Below are 22959 nucleotides of genomic sequence, written 5' to 3'. Positions count from 1 at the left end.
AAGTCCCACATTATTTATTACTTGAACAATTTTAGCCATTAAAGCATAATTTTGTTTTATCCTCAAACTTTTTTTCCCTACTAGTTAAGTGAGCCCAAAGGGTGAAAATAAATAAATAATATTGGCTTGAGGTGTAGGGGTTCGGAGGAGCTAAGTGCTTAAAATGAGCATGCTGGGACCACAAGGGGGCAGTCCAAATCAATAGAAACAGAAACAAGAGCAAATTGTTCAGCTGTTCTTAAATGTCATAATTCATAATGTTCTATAATACATAATGTTGATCTATTTGCCTTTCTTATGGCTGTATCATGCCCAGTTTGCTAATATTTCTGTTTTGGGTAGTCTATTCAGTCAGACTGATTCCTTGTGTTCAAAGATATTACTTAAATAAATAAATAAATAAATAAACAAACACTCTTTTTTTTGGTACCCTTCAGACTTAACTAACTAGTTGGAAACTACAAGAAAAACTTACAAGAAATATTTTTCAACTGTTTTTGGTGTTTTATAACAGGCCAAGAAAAATATGGGCTATGTTTCTCAAGAACTTTTATTTTAATTTTATTAATCATTTCATTGTGCCCTTCAGGGCTTCCACAGAGAAAAGAAGGAATCACAAGAAGATAAAGGGTAGCTGCAAAAAAATTCTAAAATGATTATTATTTTGAGAACATATGAAGTGAGAAGCAAACATATTGGGTTGGGATAATGGGGTGAAATTATGGCATGTATATCTCAAATACTGAGGATTGTAGCTATTAGAGCATTTGCAAAGGAAAAATAACAGAAATAAACTGCTACTGAGTCATTTCTGGTAATCAGGAACTGTCAAGCCCTTTATACCCGGGTAAATGTTGATTCAATTTTAATATGACTTTAACCACTTGCATTTACGCTTGGTAGTAAAATGTATCCCTGATAGTTGAACTGAAATCTCATTTGTATCTAGCACAAATTGTGGAAATCACCAGCCACTGCTTACCTAAATGCATGATTCATAATACTGATATAGTCCAAAAAGCACACATCTGTGAGTTAAGATTAAAGAAAATGAATGAATGAATGATTGAATTAAGATTACCCTTCCACTTTCTACGATCTCCTTCTGCAATTCTGTGGATGCCACTACCAGGAGACGAATAGCCTGTAAGAAAGAAAAAGTGCATGAGAGTAAGTATAAGGAAGGGTAAGATATGACAAGCAACAGAATGAACCTTTTTACTGAGAGCAGAGAAACATCAATCCTGTTCATTAAAAACATACCCAAAAACATTCAATTTACCTTCATGAGATCTGTGCAGCTATACAGTATTCTAAAAATAAACAATATTGCAGCAATTACCACACAATGAAGGCACATACACCAAAAACTTAAACTTTTAACAGATACTATCAAATATATAAAACAACACAGACCTCTCATTAACTTCAAGCTTGACTCCTTCAGTGTCTCGTCTGGCCTGATTCATCATCTCCTACAGACACAATTTAAAGTGAGTAGTGAAATGACCAAAGTACATACACGTATATACATTTCAATAACATATCCTATAAAATCTTTTCCCCTTGGTGGCCTTATGGCAAGGATGGCATATGACACCGCTTAGATTCCATTTGAGTTTATTTGCTGGTAATGGTTTTACTATTATATCAGCCAAGAAATACACATAGCCATTAAGAATGTGATAAAAAAAAAAAGTTTGTCTTTACAACCTGACATCTTCTCTGAAACAGCAGAGTTAGCTATAAAATCTTCAAGGTCATGCTAGACTTACATCAATCCTCCTCACAGCTTCCTCTATAGCAGCAGAGGTGGCAGCCATCTCTTTATCAACCATGTCTCCAAGCTCCTCCTTTCCAACATCCATTCCTTTAGGTCTGAGATCCTGATATCAGAAGGGAGAAACAAAAGAAATGATTATAATGAAAATGAACTAGTTGAGAGCTTGCTTTTCACATATAATTTGTAATTATTTACAACCATAATTATGTTATAATAATAATAATGTTATAATTAGTTTATAATTAGTGTGTGATCTTATGTTACGTGCCACTTTACAGTTTTCCACCAAAAATCTAGTTGAATAGGCAGATATTTTATATCCACACATTTTTTCTTGATTATGAGTATTTCTAAAGTAATTTTTACATGTGTGCAAACTTTACAAAACCTACGCTCCCAAAACCACTATTACCATCACATGTTCATTTCACTGCTGTGCTACATCTCAATGCATTCTGGGACCTGCAGTTTTTTTTTTTTACCTGTGTCCACCAGCAATTTCCAATCTCGTGAAACACCTAATCTACCAAAACTTATAGCTTGCGCATGCTCTCGAATACGTTCACACTTGGCATTGGACTTTTATGGCATTGGAAAGACTTCATATGTGACTTCCATCAAAAACTTAACACAACTTGCCTCCATCGTCCACAACTCTTGCCAACTGATCTTCCACTTCTCTAGATTCTCTCAATGAAGCCACTGGCCTTGTTTTGCCTGTGATGCTGCTGTTGCCACCGTGCCTCCTCTTCCTGCTCACTAGTCATCAATTGTCTTCTCTCTGGTGATGTGGCCTTACTAAAAGCTTTCCAAGAATCATCTGACCCAGGGCCTTCTCTTCCAGATTGCACTTGGCCGATCACATCCCTTAGCTCTAATAAGATCCTGGCTACCTGCACTGCCACTTGCAGATTTCACTTCCTTCCTGCTTTAGTGACTGGCGCTGCTGCTTTTATCACTGCATGGTAACATTAAATTCCTCAACTAAACTTGAGTGGTAGCTCCAGTACCCCTCTCCCATACCATGCCACACTACTTAAAGCAGTGTTTCCCCAAAGTTAACCATACCATGCCACGCTATACCCCATTATAGGGAGGGGGGAAGAAAAAAAAAATCACTACAGTGATTGTGCTTAACAGTCATTGTTAAACATATTTACTCCTAATTGCTTCCCTGCACAAAAAATGAGTTATAAAAAGCTTCCTGAGAGAAATGAAAGAGAAAAACCTGCACATTGATACATTTAATCCCTTTATGTCTTCAGTGACTGGTATGAGCTTGTTTTGAGATATGCCTCTCATATTTTTATTGTTTTCCCTTAGAGAGTTGTGGCTTGAGAAAACTCGTCATATGCTGCATGTTTAGCTCTCACATACTTGTCAATATTTTGCTAGCAGTCCTCAAATGTGCGTAACTCATTTGCTCCCTACTTTGGGAATCACTGACCCCTAGCCTCTCTACTTCTGTAATTGAAACATCATAAACTGTCAATGACCATCTAATACGAGAGAGTAGGCCACACTGCAGACACCAATATTTCAACTTCTCTGGTAAGCATGATCTATAAAATGCGATTAATAGCCTTCACCAATTCAGCATAACTTGTTCGGTATCATTTAGTGATACACTATACCAGCTACCTAAACTATTCCCTGGTCTCTCAAGCACCTTAGGGATCTATCAAAAATTTCTCCTTCCATCAAAAGGATGTCCTGCATCAATTTTCCTTTGACAATAAACATACTTCTGGACTTGCTCTGATTTTAACTTACAGTCTAACCAACCTTATCATTTAACTTCCCCAGTAACCGCCGTGTGCAAGTCACAGTAGTTGTTATGGTTGTCATGTTGTCTGTGTATGCCTTAATTGGTGGGAACCGAGAACCACCATGTACCCTCCCTCTCCTATGACCCACTTAGAGGCCCTAATTAAATATAACATGTAATTCAAAGATTGTGCCAACCAATAAATACCAGAATCAGGCTGAGTAGATATCAAAAATTTATTTCTATTTTTTCTCTAAAAAGTCACTGCCCATCCCAATTTAAAGTTATACTAACATTAGTTGAAGGGATGTATTTAAAGCTTATAATTTAAATATTTTCTATACATGTTTTGGTGCTAATATGGCCCTGGTGCAAATTTCCTTATTTTCTCACTACATTTATTTTGATAAACTGGATGATACAGTGATTGATGTGGTATAATTTCAACTGTGTTTGCCAAATGAGAGTGTGGAATAACAGAACGTTTGTGTCTCACCATCTGAAAAAAAATCTGAATGAAAGCCCTTTTTGCAGTACCCAAGCCTCTCATTAAAACCTAGACTAAACTTTGTGAAGAGCATGTTATGTGGATGGAGAAGTGTTCAAGAGTAAGTATAATTTAGTTGGGTGAGATGGGAAAAGACTTAGTGTGACCCAAAAATAATGCTTCAATTAAACACAGGAATTCACACAAAAACCTGCAGCGTCACTATGATTAGTTATTGTAGAGGACAGTAAAAATGAAACTGAACTGGTTCTTACCATAAAAAATGTGTTGAACTTGTTCTTAAACATAGTACTCTGGATTGAAAGTATTGAATAATGTCCCTTTCTGGAGCAATTCTTAATATTCCTAGTGGAATATTTTAGGCTAACCATGCATCAGTAAGTATGAGTGAGTTACAAGCCTGTTCCATTGAAGTGTTTCCCAAAGAAGAATGACAATGAATCGATTCATAAAGAAAGAAGAATCTAAATAAAGTTCTGCAGAGGTTAATGAAATTTTGACTGCCACTCCAATCCCAATTAAACCTTTATTTAACTTAATAATGAACCAAATAATAAAATAAAATAAAAATACCCACTCAAATTAAAAGTTGTTCACTGACCAAATTGATTGATTGATTTGCTTTATTTGATGCTTTTGAGTTTGATGCCTGAAACACTCCAGAAACGTTGGAACAGAAGTAGTTTTACCACTGAACTGCATCACCTTTCCTTTAGATTACAGTTTTTAATTGTTTAGGAACTGAGGTTACAAATAATTGCAATTTTGCAAGTGGAAATTTTACACAGTCCGAAGATTTCAGTTGCTCAAAATTCCATGGTTGCCTTTGTCAAAGGCATCATAAGAAACAGATCTGGATCACGTCTGTGAAGAACATGCACTCTGTCTATGGAGCCATTGTGTTGTAGCTTGTGCAGAACGAGGACTAGCACAGTTTTGCTGAAATAACTATGGACCTTTTAGAAAAGAGGTGACTTGACACTGACTATGTCTCTCTAAACTCCCAATATATACCTCTGCAATAAAGCTCCTTTCATATATATGCAAGTCACTTATGCCAGGGGCATTGTTACATTCCCATATCATGTCAGATGTTAGTATCGGTTACTTTCACTAATAACATCCTGAATAGTCCCTTTCATCTTTGGCACTGAGAATGTGACATATGTTTTATCAGAAAAGGAAGGTGAAATATGGAAGGTGAATATTTGATTAACTCTTGTACCATCTGAGATGAACTTTGTCCCAGAAAACAGCATTTCTGCATGGTATAGATGTATATATTTTTTTGTTTGTTTTTGTTTTTTGATCAATCAAATTGATCAGTTAAGGCACTTAATTATTTTCTCTGTACTATTTTCAGTTAAATAAATGTTCAAGAAAAATAATAAACTATATGATATATCATTATGTAAATCATATCTAAAAATAAAATATTCTTGACATTTTGTAGAATAGTAATAATACATTACTGATCTAACTGAATGAAATGTCCAATTTCATGCTAGTCTCTGGTTGACTTAATTAGCCGTAGGCCTCAATGATAAAAAAAAAAGATATGCAAACGTGCATAAAAAGGTGCTTGAAATAAAATCTATTTTTATTATTACTATATTTTTTTTATTTAATTTTATTGCATGGTCATTGGTTCACTGACATTTCCTTATCATGTTCTGATCCATTGTTCCTCACCTGTGCAATACGCAGAATCTTTTGTACCATTACACGAATTGAGGCAGGGTCTGCCCCCTTTAGTGATGCTTTAGACTTCAGTTCCTGCAGGAACTTCAAACTCTGAGTGGCACAGCCCCTGCAGTTCTCTGTCAATCCTGCACACATCATACAAGATATCAAAACCATCTCTACTTAAACCCATTAGAACTCCAGTGACAAAGGCTGCACAGCACAAGACATTGACCAATGTACATTATGTGTTTGTGTGTCTGTTTGTGTAAGTGTCTTTGAGACTTCATTAGGCTGTTAAAGGCTACTCATATTTTTGGTATATGACAGCTAGGTCTTAAATCTTACGGTCAGCGTGGTCAGTAGGTGCCATGTGCGCTGTTGCACTCCCATTGATGATAGTGTCAGCAGTAAGATGAGAAAATTGAGTCAGCGCCCTTAAGAGAGCTCCAGCATCTGGATCAGGCATAGGAAGAAGCAAGCATTATACTTACAAACAGTCAGACAAAACAAAATTTAAAGTAGGGGAGAATAAGTCAATTATTTTGTTTTTCCTAAATTGAATAACATTTCTATAGAAAAGAAAGCTAAACTGAAACTAATGCACTACATATTTTAAATGAGAAATTTCTCTCACAGACCAACATAGCACAATATTCAGTAGTTTAAAAAAAAAAAACAACTATTGAAAAATCAATTGTAATGGAACAAAACAGTTTTCTGAGTCAGTCTGGAGAAATATCCATCAATCTGATAACTGCATATATGTTTGTTCCCTGCCCATCCCTAGCTGTGCAATGGCGAAATTCCTACCATTATTCTACAAAAGTAAGTGCATTACTGAAAAATAGGGGCATAAAGAATAAAAGTCAAACACTACTCACCTCCCATATTCTTCAAATATTGAGCATGGCCACTCTGTACTTTATCAATGGACCCCAGTGTGGCTTCTGCACGGCTTACCAGATAATCTAGAAAAATTGAAGATAGAGCAAAATTACAATTAATTTAATTAATACCCAGCCAAAAAGCCTCTTACGTACAAGTTATCCACTTTTCAGGAGATATTTTAGAATATATTAAATACATAATAACCCAGTTGCAAATAGAAGGGGGAAATTCTGTTAATATAAGTGTAAAACAGGAGTTTCCGAGCTTGGAGTTTAAAATAAATAAATAAATAAATAAATAAATAAATAAATAAAATAAAGTCTTAAACAAACAGCACATACATTTACCAATTAACATTAAGAAAAAATGTTTTGTTATAATAGGTAGAGATAGGGTTAGAGTTTTTACACTGAACTATTCAGGTTAAAAAAAAAAAAAAAAAAAAAAAAAAAAAAAAATTATGGTAGACAAAATTCCCCTTCTTGTAACGGGTCTCTCCTGAATTAAAAATCAAATCTATTGCACCACAATATTTCCAAACCATTGACGTAGAGCATCCTGAGCCAAATCCTACAGCATCCTACAGCTCTCTCACATTCTGTGTCATAATTGTGTCATGACAGTGGTGATATTCTCATGCCTGCATCGGACTAAAATGCTCTTTAAATGTCCTCACTTCACTTTTTAAACTTTTTTTAAAAATTTGTATGGGAGACAATTCAGGCTCACACCAAGACCAGTTGGCTTGTATTTCATCCACTCCCAAATATAACAACATAGATGTTGATGATATGCAAAAATCTGTTACCAGCACAAATTCAAGCCTTGGGTGTACACAAGTCTCACTGCTAACCTTCATGCCCAGACAAAATGAGTGTAAGTGCATATCAAATTCGCTTGGGTTTAATGCATTAAAAAATTTTTTTTCAATCATTTGTTTAATTACATATTAATATATTCACTTAAAAAAAACCCTTTTCCAGTCTTAAGTTATTGTCAGCTTAAGTATCTCACGCCACAGCTTCCGAAACATTTTACAGCATTGTTTTATATTATATACTTGTACTCCTTTTTTAATAAAATAAAAAACATATATGAAGGATTGTTTTTTTATATTACTAATAACCACTAGCTTTAAATTATTACCCTCTATAAGCTGAATTTATGTAGAGCTGTGGATTCTTGGTGCATTAATACAACAAAAACAACTCAAATTTTCTGATTCATTCATTCATTATCTGTAACCACTTATCCAGGTGGGTCCAGAGCCGACCTGGAATCATTGGGCGCAAGGCGGCAATACACCCTGGAGGGGGCGCCAGTCCTTCACAGGGCGACATTCACTCACACTCACATCTATGGACACTTTTGAGTTGCCAATCCACTTAGCAACTTGTTTTTGGACCATGGGAGGAAAAACTGGACTGGTTGTTCTCTCAGCCACTTTGAAAATGAAAGTTTTTAATTAGTAAATTACATCTTCATAATGTCTATTGCCTTGCGCCCAATGATTCTGGGTAGGTTCTGGACCCACCACGACCCTGAACTGGATAAGTGGTTAAACACAGTTAATGAATGAATACTGTCTATTCTATAAATAAATATATTCAAGTGAGTATGTAAAAAGTAGCTTCCATTCTTGCACAATTTCTTAATGCAAGTAAGTGAGTAGGATTATGAGGGAGTAAGTTACAAGCCAGTTCTATAAGGTGTTTCACATATAAAAAGATAATCAGCATATTTCAAGATCAAACAAGAACAATATGAATAGCTCAGCGCAACTAATACAACAAGTGTTTTCTCCAAATTCACCACAAAATACCACTTCTGCATTCCCAGAATTAATGCATCATATTTGCCCGAGGCAACACCTGATTTTAAAATGTATGGTTTGATGAAGGATTGTCTTCATGGAATATAATAATTCTGAAATGGCAGTAGTCATGAAAAGTGACATTTTGTGGTGAATTTAAAGAAAGCACTTGTTATATTAGTTTTGTTGAGACACTTAAATTGATATTGTTTGACTGGTTTATAGCAAACAGGTGAAAGTTTGTACAATTTGCTAATAAACAATTACTAATGTGGGTTGAATAATGCTGACTGCAACTAAATATATCAGTTTAGGGATAAGATTACAAATTAATCTGTAATATGTATTTAATTCTGTTTATTTAAAGGTATTTTTGAATGCTAATGCCCCTGTTCTTCACCTTACCATGATGTCATGAATGCGTATGCATTAAAGAAGACCTTTAAGCACAGGGCAAATAGGGATAAAGCCCAAGTCCCATGAAAAGAACAGAAGTTGTAATAGAGACAAAGTGTCGGAAATAAGTGCCAAGTGCTTTGGTGTAATATAATCTTTTAACATTTTTATGCTTTGATATCCTTAAACTGAGAATTGAATAGCATGTACATAATGGCTATTCTGACTGGAGATTATATAAACAAATTGTAGTCTCTGCACATTACTGTGAAAATTGTAAACTAATTTTACCATCAACCAAGATAATGCTTGTTCATAATCAAAAGCAAATAAAAACAATATGCAAATTTATATCTGTACTATGTAGCTAATGTCTTCATACAGAGTTGGAATTTACTTTTACTGACAATAAATTGTCCTTGGTCTTCAGACATGACCAATAGACATGTACAAAGCAAGTAGGAAATGTGGTCTGTAGTACCTGGTGAACTGGTGCAGCGGATATGCAGAGGGTCATCCAGTTTGGAGACAGCATCCTGAATGATTACTTCTGCCTCAGCCACTGTACCTTGCAGCAGGGCAAACTGTTCCTCCAACAACTTCTTCTGTAGCTGCTCCTCACGGCTGAGCTGTAGAGACATGAATGCAGGCATTAATTGCTTAAACAATATTACTCTATAAGTACACAAATATGATTAAACACCTGGATACTCAGTAGTATGGTTCTGAAATGCATAATTGAAGTTATTATTATACTTATCATTTTGGGAGTAGGACTCCAAACTCCTCCTCTCAGCCCTATATATACCCCGCAAATTCACCTCATTTCTGCGTCGGACAAACTTGCTTTGTTTAGTTCAGGAGACGGATTTCGATTTGACTGCTTCACTACGTCAGCTCTGTCCTCTGCGCTGGGTCATTCCTGCTGATCCCCATATTCGGAGCCGTGTTCGGCCATTAACAAGCCCACTAAGCCTCCTGTTTTAAACTTGCTCCTACGTCCACCCTGTCTTCACCCACTTCTCATATTCATTTGTCCAACAGGGGTCCGACTTCATACGCATTCATAAGCCACCCTGACCTCCCCAAAGACTTCTGAGTTCACCTCCCCATTTCAGCCTTTACGGGCGTGGTCCGTACTAGCAAAAAGGTTAAAATCTTCATAGTATAGTAGTATCTGCAGGAATATGAATATTTCGCACTTTGACATTTCAAATCTATTTTACTGCTTGCTATAAGTTTTTCACTTATGTGAAACTAAACAGAATATCTAAATTATGTTATGCTGAGAGCTGTGACTATTAAATTGTGTCACATTACTGGTCTGGGTGGTGTGATTTTAAAATGTCTGTCAAGACTGTCAAGAAATAACATGGATATAAATGTCTATCCCTGCCCCACTGGGTGTGTCCCACTAACTCAAAATGGAAATAAACAAAAAGTAAAATAATCCACAAATATTTTAATCAACAAGACACAAATTTAAAAATAAACAAGATGAAATAAACTATACATTTTAGATTAGTTTATGTTAGCAAGAGATATAGCTACCTCCAGGAACATATGTAGGTATTATATAATTTTAAGAATTTAGTGAAAACTTTGGTAACCACAGATAAAATTACAAAAAGATGTTGATGGAATATTTTTATTTCCTTTCTGATTTTGTCTATATGTGTAAAACTCATTATATCTTATAACCAGAGAAAAAAAATGAAAGACACTCAAAGTTAATATAAAAAATAAGTTGTATAGCTAAATCAAGATTGTAGTCAACTATTTAGTTAGAGCACAAAAAAGTGAAATCAACAATTATGATTCTATCTTTTTCTGGAATTAATTATAAAAAAAAAAAGCACACAAATGGGCTACTAAAAGAGTGTTATGAAAGGGCATAGCTAAAACTTTACCTTATCAACTAGACTTTTGTGAGTTTATCAACTGGACTTTTGTGAGGTTAGTCTCACAACAGGGAAATATCACACTTAAAGGAACACTAAGTAAGATCTAGGAAAGTTTGCTCATTTGGTTTGACATTCCGTACTCTGAACAAGCTGGAGAAGGACTTGCCTAACAGCTAGGACACTGAGGTGAAACAACTGACAACATTCAATTTGGAACTTCAGTGTGGGACGTGGATTTCTCTGAGATTCATTATGTGACATCTTACATTGCTAGACCAGAGACATTTATCTAGCTACATACATTTGATTATAAATTTTGCAACAACAACAAAAAATGTTTAATATACATGAATATCCCAAGTTCTACAAGATATGCAGCATAACAAGAAAGTGCTTACACAGGCTGCAAATGTGCTTTTGGCATATCTAAAAATCCAACTGAACCAGTTCCTAAACCAGTTCTATAACTATTTCCAGAAGTGTGCCCTTCTGCCCGCTCATGCCTTAAGACTGAATTAGTGCACACACAGTTCCATGCCAAGCCTACCTTCTCTTTCAGTTTCCCCTGAAGTTCTCCAAGCTCCTTGCTGCTTCTCTCCCTTTCTTGTTGAAGAGAGGACTCCTTCAGCTGTGCTGTTTGTCTTAGGGAGGACAACTCAGCCTCTTTCTCACTTACACAGCGCAAAAGACGCTCCTTTTCAGCCTGCAGCGAGGTCATGGAGCTGTTCATTTGCTCACTGGCCTATAGCAAATGTGAGGAGAAAATGTGAACACACACATTAATAATGTTACTTAGTGATGGCCAGATGCACAGAGATAATGATATACACCTTCTCGGAAGTCTGTAGACTACTCTTAATTCGTTGGATCTCTGCCAGTTTTTCCTCATAATTTCGTCTCAATTTGTCCATCTCAAACTTTTGCTCCTCCAGCTGAAACGTAAAATGCATAAAGCACAAAATGTTGAGGTTTCACTAAACATTGAAAAGAGACAAACTGAAGGAATTAGCTTATTGGGCTATCACAGGGTGAGTGGGTTCATATTTATGTGCGTGTGAAAGACCTTCATGTCAGACTCCTGCTTGACCCTTTCAACATCAAAGGCCAACTGTTGCTTTGTTCTGGCCACTTCTTCTTGGGTCTGTTGAGTAGCAGAGAGCATCTTCACCGTGTCCGCACTCTGCAAGTTCAAGACAATGCTTTTTAGCTATATTTTTTCCCCTCTCCCTCTCTCCTTCTTATTTTTTTTCACACATACACTCACCTTCCTAAGAAGTTCTGCATGGTTGGCTACTAGCTCAGCATGTTTTTCCTTCAGCTTGTTATAGCGCAGCTCTGTAGCCTGGGCCCTCTCTGTAAAAAATTGAGTCCGTGTGAGTTTTCTTAAATGAATACAAATGGGAAGTGATAAGAAAAACATATTACATAATGATATTTGACATTTACACAATACACAACATAAAACACGTTTTTTTTGTGATAGGGTTGAAAAAAGGGTAATGAACCGTCAAAATGTCACATTTAAAAAAGATTACAAACAAAATGATTATTTATGTTAATGCTTACAAAGAAACACAGTGAAAATAAATAGCTAGAAATAAAACTATCTAAGAAATAAATGAACCGTACATAGTGGCATAAAAGGCCACTAACTTTTTACAATGCAGCTATGCAGTAACTACAACCTAGTTATATAAAGGGTCACTAAAGTAGGTCTAAAACTTTTATCATGCATATAATTCTTTGATATTCTACAAATACTGGCCATATTACCAATGCACTGAAAAAAATTGTCTTCATAAAATACAGTGCTTCCAGGCTGAGTGAGTCAGATTTTATTTGATATACTCTTTGGGCAAAATGTATACAAAATGTGAAAATATTACACTGATGTGCAAATTATTTAAACACTATATTTAAATCAATACGGTATAAAGACAACATTTCAAATGTTCAGACCGATAAGATTTGTTGTTGTTTTTTTTTTTTTTTTAAATATCTGCCAATTTAATTTGGTGCCAGCAACACAACAACACTGGTAATGTTGCATAATATAATGCTACAAAACAATAAATTAATTTATTTGGGAACAGGTCAGTTATGACTGGGTTTAAAAAGAGCATCTCAGAGAGGCAAAGTCTTTCAGGTGTAAAGCTGGGAATGGATTCATGAAATACCAGGTGTAGAAATAGTGAAACAATTTATAAAATGACATTTCTCACTGCATTAAAAACAGACACATTTCTGTAGTAGAAATTACTATAGGGGCTCCCAAAACCACTGTCTGTGAACATCATAAATGCAAGGAAGAAACCCTCTATAAACAGGACCTAGAAACACTGCCACCTTCTCGGGCGCAAGCTCATTTAAGATGGACTGAGGCAAATTGGAAAGTGTCCTGTGGCCTGACAGATCAAGATAAGAAATTATTTTTGGAAATAATGAATGCTGCATTCATCTTACTTGTTATAAGTTCACATTTTAAAAGCCAGCATCCTTGATGGTATGAGGGGGCATTGGTTCACATGGCATAGGTGGCATGCCCCATTGATACTGGACAATAAATACAGATTTTTTAGCAATATGCTGTTGTGCTGCATGCAAAAGCATTACTTTGTACTAAAAACTTAACTTTAAAAAACTAAACTAGTTTAAACCCACTAAAAACACATGACACATTATGAAATATATAATACTATTATGGGGACACCAATTGTTAAGTAGGTAAAATCCTGTGTAAAACAAGTACGGGAAAACCTTTCACTTAAAAAACTTCAACAATAGGTTTCCTCAGTTCCCAAATGTTTACAGACAGTTGTTAAAAGAAGTGATGGGACACAGTAGCAAACATGCCCCTATTCCAATGCTTTTGGAATGTGTTGATGGCATCACATAAAAAACAAACAAATGAATGAATAATTGCATAAACTGTATTTAAAATAAAACAAAAAACAGCAATATAAGTTAGTTAGTTTCAACAAATTAAAAGTGTGTACTATTGTCAATTATATATAAGGTTTACATGACCTGTAAATGATTGCATTCTATTTCATATATAGTTCACACAGCATCCCAACTTTTCTCAATATGGGGTTTGTATGTGAACAAATGGTCAAATCAAGTCAACTCAAGTGGATCTTCATGGTCATTTCAAATTGCTTTTGGAAGCATTGGACTTGGAAGAAATTCAGCCAAATAACATCACAGATCCACCATCATACTTTTCTTCATAAACATTATGCTAGTAGTGGAAAAGGGCATTTTTAAAATTTTTCTTTTAGCTATTGTTTGATTTAAGTTACGAAAACTATCCATCCATCCATTATCCACCGCTTATCCGGGTCCGGGTCGCGGGGGAAGCAGTCGGAGCAAAGAAACCCAGACCTCCCTACCCCCAGCCACCGACTCTAGCTCCTCCGGGGGTATACCGAGGCATTCCCAGGCCAGTCGAGACATATAGTCTCTCCAGCGTGTTCTTGGTCTGCCCCGGGGCCTCCTCCCCGTTGGACATGCCCGGAACACCTCTCCAGGAAGGCGTCCAGGAGGCATCCGAACCAGATGCCCGAACCACCTCAACTGGCTCCTCTCGACGTGGAGGAGCAGCGGCTCCTCTCCGAGTCTCTCCCGGATGTCCGATCTCCTAACCCTGTCTCTAAGGGAGAGTCCAGACATCCTGCGGAGAAAACTCATTTCAGCCGCTTGTACCCGCGATCTCGTTCTTTCGGTCACTACCCAAAGCTCGTGACCATAGGTGAGGGTCGGGACGTAGATTGAACGGTAAATCTAGAGCTTTGCTTTTCTGCTCAGCTCTCTCTTCACCACAACGGACCGGTACAGAGCCCGCATTACTGCTGACGCTGCACCGATCCACCTGTCAATCTCACGCTCCATCTTTCCCTCACTCGTGAACAAGACCCCGAGGTATTTAAACTCCTCCACTTGAGGCAGGATCTCACTTCCAACCTGGAGAGAGCACTCCACCCTTTTCCGGCTGAGCATCATTGACTCGGACTTGGAGGTGCTGATCCTCATCCCTACCGCTTCACACTCGGCTGCAAACTGGTCCAGCAAGAGCTGGAGGTCCCGGTTCGATGAAGCCAACAAGACCACATCATCTGCAAAAAGCAGACATGGAATCCTGAGACCACCAAACCGGACACCCTCCGCCACTTGGCTACGCCGAGAAATTCTGTCCATAAAAATTGTGAACAGAACCGGTGACAACGGGCAGCCCTGACGGAGTCCAACTTACTGCCAGCCATACGAACCAGACTCCTGCTCTGTTTGTACAGGGACTGGATAGCTCGTAACAAAGAGCCCAGTACCACATACTCCCTGAGCATCCCCCACAGAATACCCCGAGGGACACGGTCGAATGCTTTCTCCAGATCCACAAAACACATGTAGACTGGTTGAGCAAACTCCCATGCACCCTCCAGAATCCTAGCGAGGGTAAAGGGCTGGTCCTGTGTTCCACGACCGAGGCGGAATCCGCATTGTTCCTCCTGGATCCGAGGTTCAACTATCAGTCCGACTCTCTTCTCCAGTACCCCCGCATAGACCTTACCGGGGAGGCTGAGGAGTGTGATCCCCCTATAGTTGGAACACACCCTCCGATCCCCCTTTTTAAAAAGGGGAACCACCACCCCAGTCTGCCAGTCCAGAGGCACTGCCCCTGATGTCCACGCGATGTTGCAAAGACGTGTCAACCAGGACAGCCCCACAACATCCAGAGCCTTGAGGAACCCGGGGAGAACTTCATCCACCCCCGGGGCCCTACCGCCAAGGAGTTTCCCTACCACCTTGGTCACTTCAGCCCCAGTGATAGACGAGCCCCCCCGCGGGGCCCCCAAGCTCTGCTTCCTCTGCGGAAGACGTGCTGGTGGGATTGAGAAGATCCTCGAAGTATTCCTTTCACCGTCTGGTGACGTCCCCAGTTGAGGTCAACAGTTCTCCACCCCCACCGTATACAGTGTTGGTGGAAAACTGCTTTCCCCTCCTGAGTCGCCTGACGGTTTGCCAGAAACTTCTCGGAGCCAACCGAAAGTCATTTTCCATGAAAACAATTACGAAAACTAATTGCACATAATTACTGTACACTTGGTATTCCTCATAGTAACAAATGACTTTTAACTTTAAATGTGAATGTATGAATCAGAATATACATCAGTTAAAATTCATAAAAACTTCTTGTGCCAACAACTGATATGTAAATTTGCGTAATTAATTTATTTCATGAAACGATTTGTGTTATTTTTCCTTCAGTTATATTTAGTTAACCTTTTGATTCATAGGTAATAACTGCAAACTTAAGAAAGATTTTAACAGTCTGTTTTGTTTATATTTACCAGGGGTGCAAATACTTGTGGAGAGCAATATATTGTATTGCCCACCTGTACTTAAACATAATTTTCTGTATAATAACATAGATAAACATACTCTCTGCCTCCACAAATGTGGACTGTACGCTCTCATGTTCTGCATTACGGCGTCTTGTGGCCTCCAGCTCCATACGCAGTTGCTCGTTCTCCACCAGGGCACGCTGCTTCTGAACCCTCTGCTCTTCCAACTCTGCCTCTAAGCTGTTGATTTGAGACTTTAACTGAGTGATATAGTGCTGAGCCTAAAAAAGTATGAGAGAGGGAGGGAGAAAGAAAGAGAGAGTTTTGGCAATTATGCATTACAAAACAAAACCATTAAATACCATAATGCAGTGATTTAAAACAGTGGTATATGGTTCAAGTCCCATCACTACACAGTCACACATGGTACAACTAGCAGTGATATCCTTTGATGTCTGCTCCATTTCATGAAAAAATAAATCCACAAAAGATAGAATCTATAAGATGAAGAAATATAAAAGATATATAGGGGTACAAACAAGATAATAAAAATAAGCATATAATAAAACAGATACAAACAGAGGCAGTTATATATCTGCAGCCCTTGTGTAAGAATTGCATATCAGATCATTTGTGTGCAAGGCAATATGATGTGCAAAATGTCTAAATGTGCAAAGCAATGTGCCAATAAATAAATAAATAAAAGTTCCTTACAAATATTTACAGCCTAGAGAATAATCACAATTTATTACCCAGTAACATAGATAGCTGTCAGTGGTGTAACTGTGATCTATTGGACTTGACTGCTCAACAACGCAAATTACAAAACTGAGGTAAAATCTTTAATCTACACACATCACTGAATTTTATTTTAAAGTGTTAAAGTGTGTATGTTCAACTGTGAGGGTCTGGAAATAGTATTTGACTATTATGTGGCTTTGGAACCAGAACCTACTGTTAACAAACAACATTTATTGATGTAAGAACTGTCTTAATTATGATTTATTTATTTATTTATTCATGGAAAACTGGTGCATTTATCACATGTAAAACCTTGGAGTGTAAAAGTGCACTTATGATTTCTCCTACCTCAGCTTTGATCTTCTCAAGTTCAGCTCGTAGTAACTCAATTTCTTGCTTTAGACGTTCAATCTGCATGTCCCTGTGAAGCAGAAAAGCACATACCATTTTAAAACGAGAAACAAAAACAGCTAACCATGGTTTAACCAAAAAAATGGCATTAGTATTGTTGTGTACCTGTCATCAAATCCATTATTAGCTGGCCCAAACGCCTGATCAAATATGTCAACCTGCACAAAAAAGGGGGAAAAGTCCCACAGAACAATTTGAAGATTAAAGTTTAATTTGGATAGGCATGTTACTTATAAATATGCAGTACTGTGCAGACGTTTTAGGCACCAGAGATTATGAGATTTAAAAAGCTATTTATCTGCGTAGTAATTGTTTATTGCTTAAAAAAAAAACAAGCAACAAATAACACCCAACATTAGAATAAAACCAAATAACATTATTCCAGTAAGTGTAATATTCTGTATGTGAATGTGTTGGTTTAACGTTTTCCAAATCTCTCCTCGTGGCAGTCTGTATTATTTGGGGTTATCATCCAATACCTAGTTTTATGGAATATTGATTAATTATTAATGATTTTAAATAATGTTGATGTAACAAATTCATGCAATCAAGGAGAATCTGAACAAAATATTCTTCTTCACACCTAATACTTTATAGAAAAAATAAAATATTTATATAATAAAAAATATATATTTCTTACTTTCTATTATTTGATTGTACTTATCGTAGGTGCCTAAGACTTTTGCACAGTATTGTATGCACATACAGTACCAACAGGAACCAATATAAATTCATGGCTGAACATCAAATCAATCAAAGCCAAAGGTTTCAGTGAACTATAACAATTGTAGAGGGCACCTTCTGTTTCTTCAATAAGCTGTGTGACACCCATTTAAAAAAATGATTAATACATATATACAGAGCCTTGTCTCTTTAGTTTTGCAGGTCCACAGTGCCCACCTGTGGTTGGGAAGCCATGATGGGTGGAGGAGCTTCACTGACATCTATTAGTGGTTCAGGCTCATCCTCTTCCTGCTCCTCTGGCTCTTCCTGATCTGGGATGACAACCATTGGCTTCACATGCTCTGCTAGTGCAGAGGCCCGCAGGAAGTTTGGAGGGGACTGCAGGTTATAAATACGTTTAATATACAACTTATATCTCAAAATGTCTTGAAATTCCAATGAGGAAATCAAATGTTTAAAACATGTCTTATTGTTCCTAAAATTTTTGATTTATTATATAAAGCATCTAAAACATTTGTGTGTAGCATATATTTGATTCTCTGTTACACAAATGGTTGTATTAAATTTTTAACATAAATTATTTAAAAACATAAATATAAAAACACATTAGCCAAATTTTTCTGCATTATTTCCTTACATCAGGTAGCCTTGGGATCTGGATAAGCCTTTTGAAGAACAACATATCTCTTGCTTTATTAAAAAATGTCTTGAGACTAGAGAAAAAAAAAGGAGGTTACAACATTTCAAACATCAGATTAATGACCTATTAAAATATTCAGAATTTGAAGGCATAATGAAAGATTTCATTCCATAAATAAAGTAATCTTTTAAAAGTACATCATTTAAATGATGTAGAAACAGGTCAAACCACAAAAATGGAAAATACAGGGGTGAGGGGCAAACAAAAATCAAGGAAAGTCTTTTAATAATAAATGATGAAAATAATAAATAAATAAATATCTTGCTGTTTTTTGTACAACAATTGCATGACTCCTATGACTTATGGGTAAAAAAAACCCTTTTAGGATATTTCGAAATTAATTTCTATTCCATTTTCTGACAAGTATGATAAGACCACATAATCAAAGAATTGCTTATTTGGGGCTGTACAGTATTCCACTTGCCTATGAAACTGATCATGGAAGCGTTCACGATGACCCTGCAGTGTATCCGCTGGTAAACCTATATATACACAACACTTCATTTAGTAATGCCAGAAATAACACCAAGCAGAAAAATGGCATTATCATTAACATAGCTGGAAGAGTACAAAGAGACTCACAGGCATGTAACTTGAAGAGCAGCTTGACGGTATAGTGATACAAGTGACTACAGTCCTGAATGACCTGGATAAGTGGAGCTAGTTTACACTGGCCTGCAGTCAAGGTTGAGATGGCAATGGAGGTATTGAGCTGTCGTAAGACTGTGGAGAAAAGAAAAAAAAAGGCAGAAACACACAGAGAACACAAAGTACATCACTTAAAATTCTACAACCTTTGTGATGGATTTACATTTACATTACTTAGCTACACTCTTATCCAGGGCAACTTACAAAAGTGGTGGGTTATTCTCAGTGCTAAATTGACCCTGATGGGTTGGTAATGTATTAGTGTGTATTGTGCTAGTTGTTTACATAATTCAGTTAATATGTAGTGGCTTAACATCATATTCATTATGACTTTTATAATTAAAAAATAAATAAAAAATTTCAGACTGTTCAAGTCTACAACAAAATGAGTAGTAAGCAAGAGATCAAGACAGAGGCTGCAACAATATGAAACTCTTGTAGTCACAAGAAACAAGTCAATAGGGTGACCAGTGTAAGAATTTTTCTTAATGAATGCATGATATATCTTTTTATTTTAAATATTATATGTAATGGATACTAATAAATCATCAATGTCCAGCTAAAAAACACGCATCTCCAAAACTGTAACTTTAAAGGAGATGGGAAAACAAAATTGTAAAAGTGAAAGAAAAAAAAATGTAATTCTAGAGCATTTCTGTTGGTCTATTCATCATTAATTGTCACACAATGTTAAGGACAATTGTTTTGTTTAAATAATGTAGTAAAATAAATAATATATAACATTAAATAATATACAGTCTAAAATATGATTTAGCCTACTTATATATTTAACCCTATGCTTCATTTCCAGATTTCTGGAAAAGTTAGCCTTGGTTCCCAGGAGAGTATAATAGTAAAGGGCAGATTTTTTTTTTGTTTAAATGTGTGGATAATATTCAAAGACAGAAAAATAAGTTTTGTTTCAAATGACTTCCATTGTAAGTGCTGCAATTTCCCAATCAAATGTACCAAAGGCTGAGACAAGACCAAAACTATTGATTACCATTCTCAAGAAAGACCACATTTGAGTACTACAACATTGTACATTTTGAATGGCAAAAAAATCATGTCATTGTTCAGCTGTATTTACAGGCCATGATTAATTAAAATCACAGTTTACTGGCAAAATACTACAAGGACAAAATGCTGAAGTAATTTGTCCTTGTAGTATTTTGGGGTGGTTTCCCAGACAGGGATTAAGCATAGTCTTGACTATAGCCTCCTTTCAATGGAAAAATCACAATTCAAAATGTTGTGTAGTCCAGGGCTGGGCTTAATTCCTGTCTGGGGAAAACTACCCATATAAGTTTAATATAGTTTTTGCATATGTTTTCTATAAATATAATCAGAGGAACAATCAGCTTTTGAACTAAAACAGGATCTATCTGGTTACACTAGAAAAGACAGACTTATTACAAGTCTGGAATGTATGAAGAACTTCCTGTTCAACATACTTTAAGGACTGACGTTTAAGACATGATGTAAAGGTATACTCACCAGCCTCTGCAAGCCGAAGCTCAACATCCATGTAATCAAACACCTCAACTGTCAACTGGAACCTAAGAAAGGGAAACCAAGTTAAAAGCAGCTTAGGTAATATTTGGTAAAAAAGTTGTATAAATGATCTTGTCATGTGGTTAGTTACAGACAAGTGTAACTGGTTGGTCAAGACTACAGTTCGTTGGGCTGTCTAATAGGTGTATGAATGGTAAGAATTCGTTCAAAGACGATTCAGATTCCAAAACAATATTTTAATAACTCATTAAGCTGTAGCAGAAGTGTCAATTAGCTGACCTTTAAGTTTAACAACAAGTTTAAGTCAAACACAGAACTCCATATACTGGTGTTTATATAATATAATATAAACTGACAGGTTACAGGTTTTGACTGTTAACAAATGTGTTGTTCTCATTTTGACCACTTCCACAACATTGCAAAATCTGTTTAAGCAATGAACAACATAAAAATAGTTGAGTGAATTTTAGGTCTAGGTGGAAAAATATGAGTTTATGGAATTAGTGAATTAAGGCAAGCAGTGATGTTGGGACTGTCATTGTGCTGTTACCACCTCACTCAGGTTTTAGCCAGTAGAGAGTAGGGGATTTGATACTTCAATGAGTCCACAGATGCATGCTAAATTCTGTCACTTGCTCTTTTTTGCCACAGTGTTAAAAATAATAAATAAAAAAATCCCAGCAGGTGAACACATAAATAACTACATTTGTTTGTAAATGTGCTAATATAGACAGGTGTTTATATTATTATTATGTTTATAATTTGTATATTATACTCATTCATTACAAACAGACTGATATATTTTAAATATTTATTTCTTTTAATTTGATGATTATAACTGACAACTAATGAAAACCCAAATGCAGTGTCTCAGAAAATAGAATATTGTGAAAATTTTCAATATTGAAGACACCTGGTGCCACACTCTAATCAGCTAATTAACTCAAAACACCTGCAAAAGCCTTTAAATGGTCTCACATTCTAGTTCTGTAGGCTACACCATCATGGGGAAGACTGCTGACTTGACAGTTGGTCTCAACTTGTCCTGATTTTTATGAGTAAAAACATCTAAAGCATTTTTTTCATGACATCCTATTGCTACTTCCAATGGCAGGGGTAATTTTAAGTCCATGATAGCACCATTAATGCTGAGGGGCACATATGCTTTTTGGAGCAGCATATTTTGCCATCATTTTAAATATTAATCCCTTTTTCTCGTTTGACCCGTACTGCTATTTGACTTACAAACTAATATGACTTGCCTGTCTAGTTGCCTTTGTAACTGCTTAATAATTTAGCAATTTTAATGTCTGTTTCATTTGGCTTTTCTATTATTTTTTCTAGTCCCAGAAGTGGAGGGACATCATGTGATGCCAGACTAGCATATTTAATTCTCCCTCCACAAACATTGTATAGGACAATACAACGGCATGTCAGTAAATGAGGTATACAAAAAAAACCCATACACATTATTAATGTCTGTTCCTGCAGTGCGCTCCAGGGCTTCGTCTGTGATTTCCAGGCTGGGTCGGATTTCAGGATGCTACAAAAGACAACAGAACAAGAATCTGATGTCTCTTGAACTTCTATCAATATGCCAGATCATTCACTTTGAAATAAATATTTCAAATGAACCCACTGGTTCCAAGTTACCCTAATCTAATGCTCTTACCTTGGTATGGAATTCCATTTTGTAGCAAAGGAGCTTGGAGTATAGAGCTACAAGCTGACCATATCCATATCTGTCCCTGACGTTGCCCTAGAGACAATACTGAACAATCACCAATATGTTCCACTGACAGGTTACTTTATAAGAAGAGACACGTCTTAAATGATGATTTCAATAATACTTAATTCTTTAACTTACCCATAGTATTCCATTCTCAGAAATGTCACTGTAATGTCTCATACAGTCCTGTAGGCTCTGTTGAAGAATTTAAGAAGCAACATAGTTTTTAACTGAATCTCTGGACATAATTTTTAGACTATGTTCTGGAATATTCAACATTTTGGATTTGGATGTATTCAGAACTTATACTCTCAGAAAAAGAAGTACTTTAGAGGTATATTATTGGTCATTCAAGTTAGAATTAAGTTAAATTTAAAAAAGGTACAGCAGTGGATTTTAAAAAATTCTGCTAAACTGAAGGTGCGTCAGCTGCACGTTTAAAG

At 36.4% G+C, this 22959-nt stretch overlaps 1 protein-coding gene across 1 annotated transcript in view; it reads right to left on the bottom strand.

The window, feature by feature from the left end:
• The window catches only part of LOC136679083 (huntingtin-interacting protein 1-related protein-like), a 46347-nt gene that overhangs the window by 4257 nt on the left and 19131 nt on the right, over window positions 1-22959 (bottom strand). The window contains exons 4-26 of the mRNA XM_066657368.1: window positions 22655-22711; window positions 22460-22546; window positions 22254-22330; window positions 20770-20831; window positions 19207-19347; window positions 19049-19106; window positions 18562-18637; window positions 18141-18302; window positions 17346-17398; window positions 17178-17250; window positions 16186-16369; window positions 12011-12099; window positions 11810-11926; window positions 11577-11678; window positions 11294-11488; window positions 9324-9471; window positions 6627-6713; window positions 6091-6198; window positions 5752-5888; window positions 1776-1886; window positions 1417-1475; window positions 1283-1313; window positions 1082-1144 (exon numbers count right to left, since the gene is read on the bottom strand). Of these exons, the coding sequence (XP_066513465.1) occupies window positions 1082-1144; window positions 1283-1313; window positions 1417-1475; window positions 1776-1886; window positions 5752-5888; window positions 6091-6198; window positions 6627-6713; window positions 9324-9471; window positions 11294-11488; window positions 11577-11678; window positions 11810-11926; window positions 12011-12099; window positions 16186-16369; window positions 17178-17250; window positions 17346-17398; window positions 18141-18302; window positions 18562-18637; window positions 19049-19106; window positions 19207-19347; window positions 20770-20831; window positions 22254-22330; window positions 22460-22546; window positions 22655-22711 (2277 nt within the window). The remainder of the gene's footprint in view (window positions 1-1081; window positions 1145-1282; window positions 1314-1416; window positions 1476-1775; window positions 1887-5751; window positions 5889-6090; window positions 6199-6626; window positions 6714-9323; window positions 9472-11293; window positions 11489-11576; window positions 11679-11809; window positions 11927-12010; window positions 12100-16185; window positions 16370-17177; window positions 17251-17345; window positions 17399-18140; window positions 18303-18561; window positions 18638-19048; window positions 19107-19206; window positions 19348-20769; window positions 20832-22253; window positions 22331-22459; window positions 22547-22654; window positions 22712-22959) is intronic.

The sequence above is a fragment of the Hoplias malabaricus genome, chromosome Y (genome assembly GCF_029633855.1).
Source record: "Hoplias malabaricus isolate fHopMal1 chromosome Y, fHopMal1.hap1, whole genome shotgun sequence".
Taxonomy (NCBI): Eukaryota; Metazoa; Chordata; class Actinopteri; order Characiformes; family Erythrinidae; genus Hoplias; species Hoplias malabaricus.
This window is presented reverse-complemented; position numbering and strand designations above follow the sequence as displayed.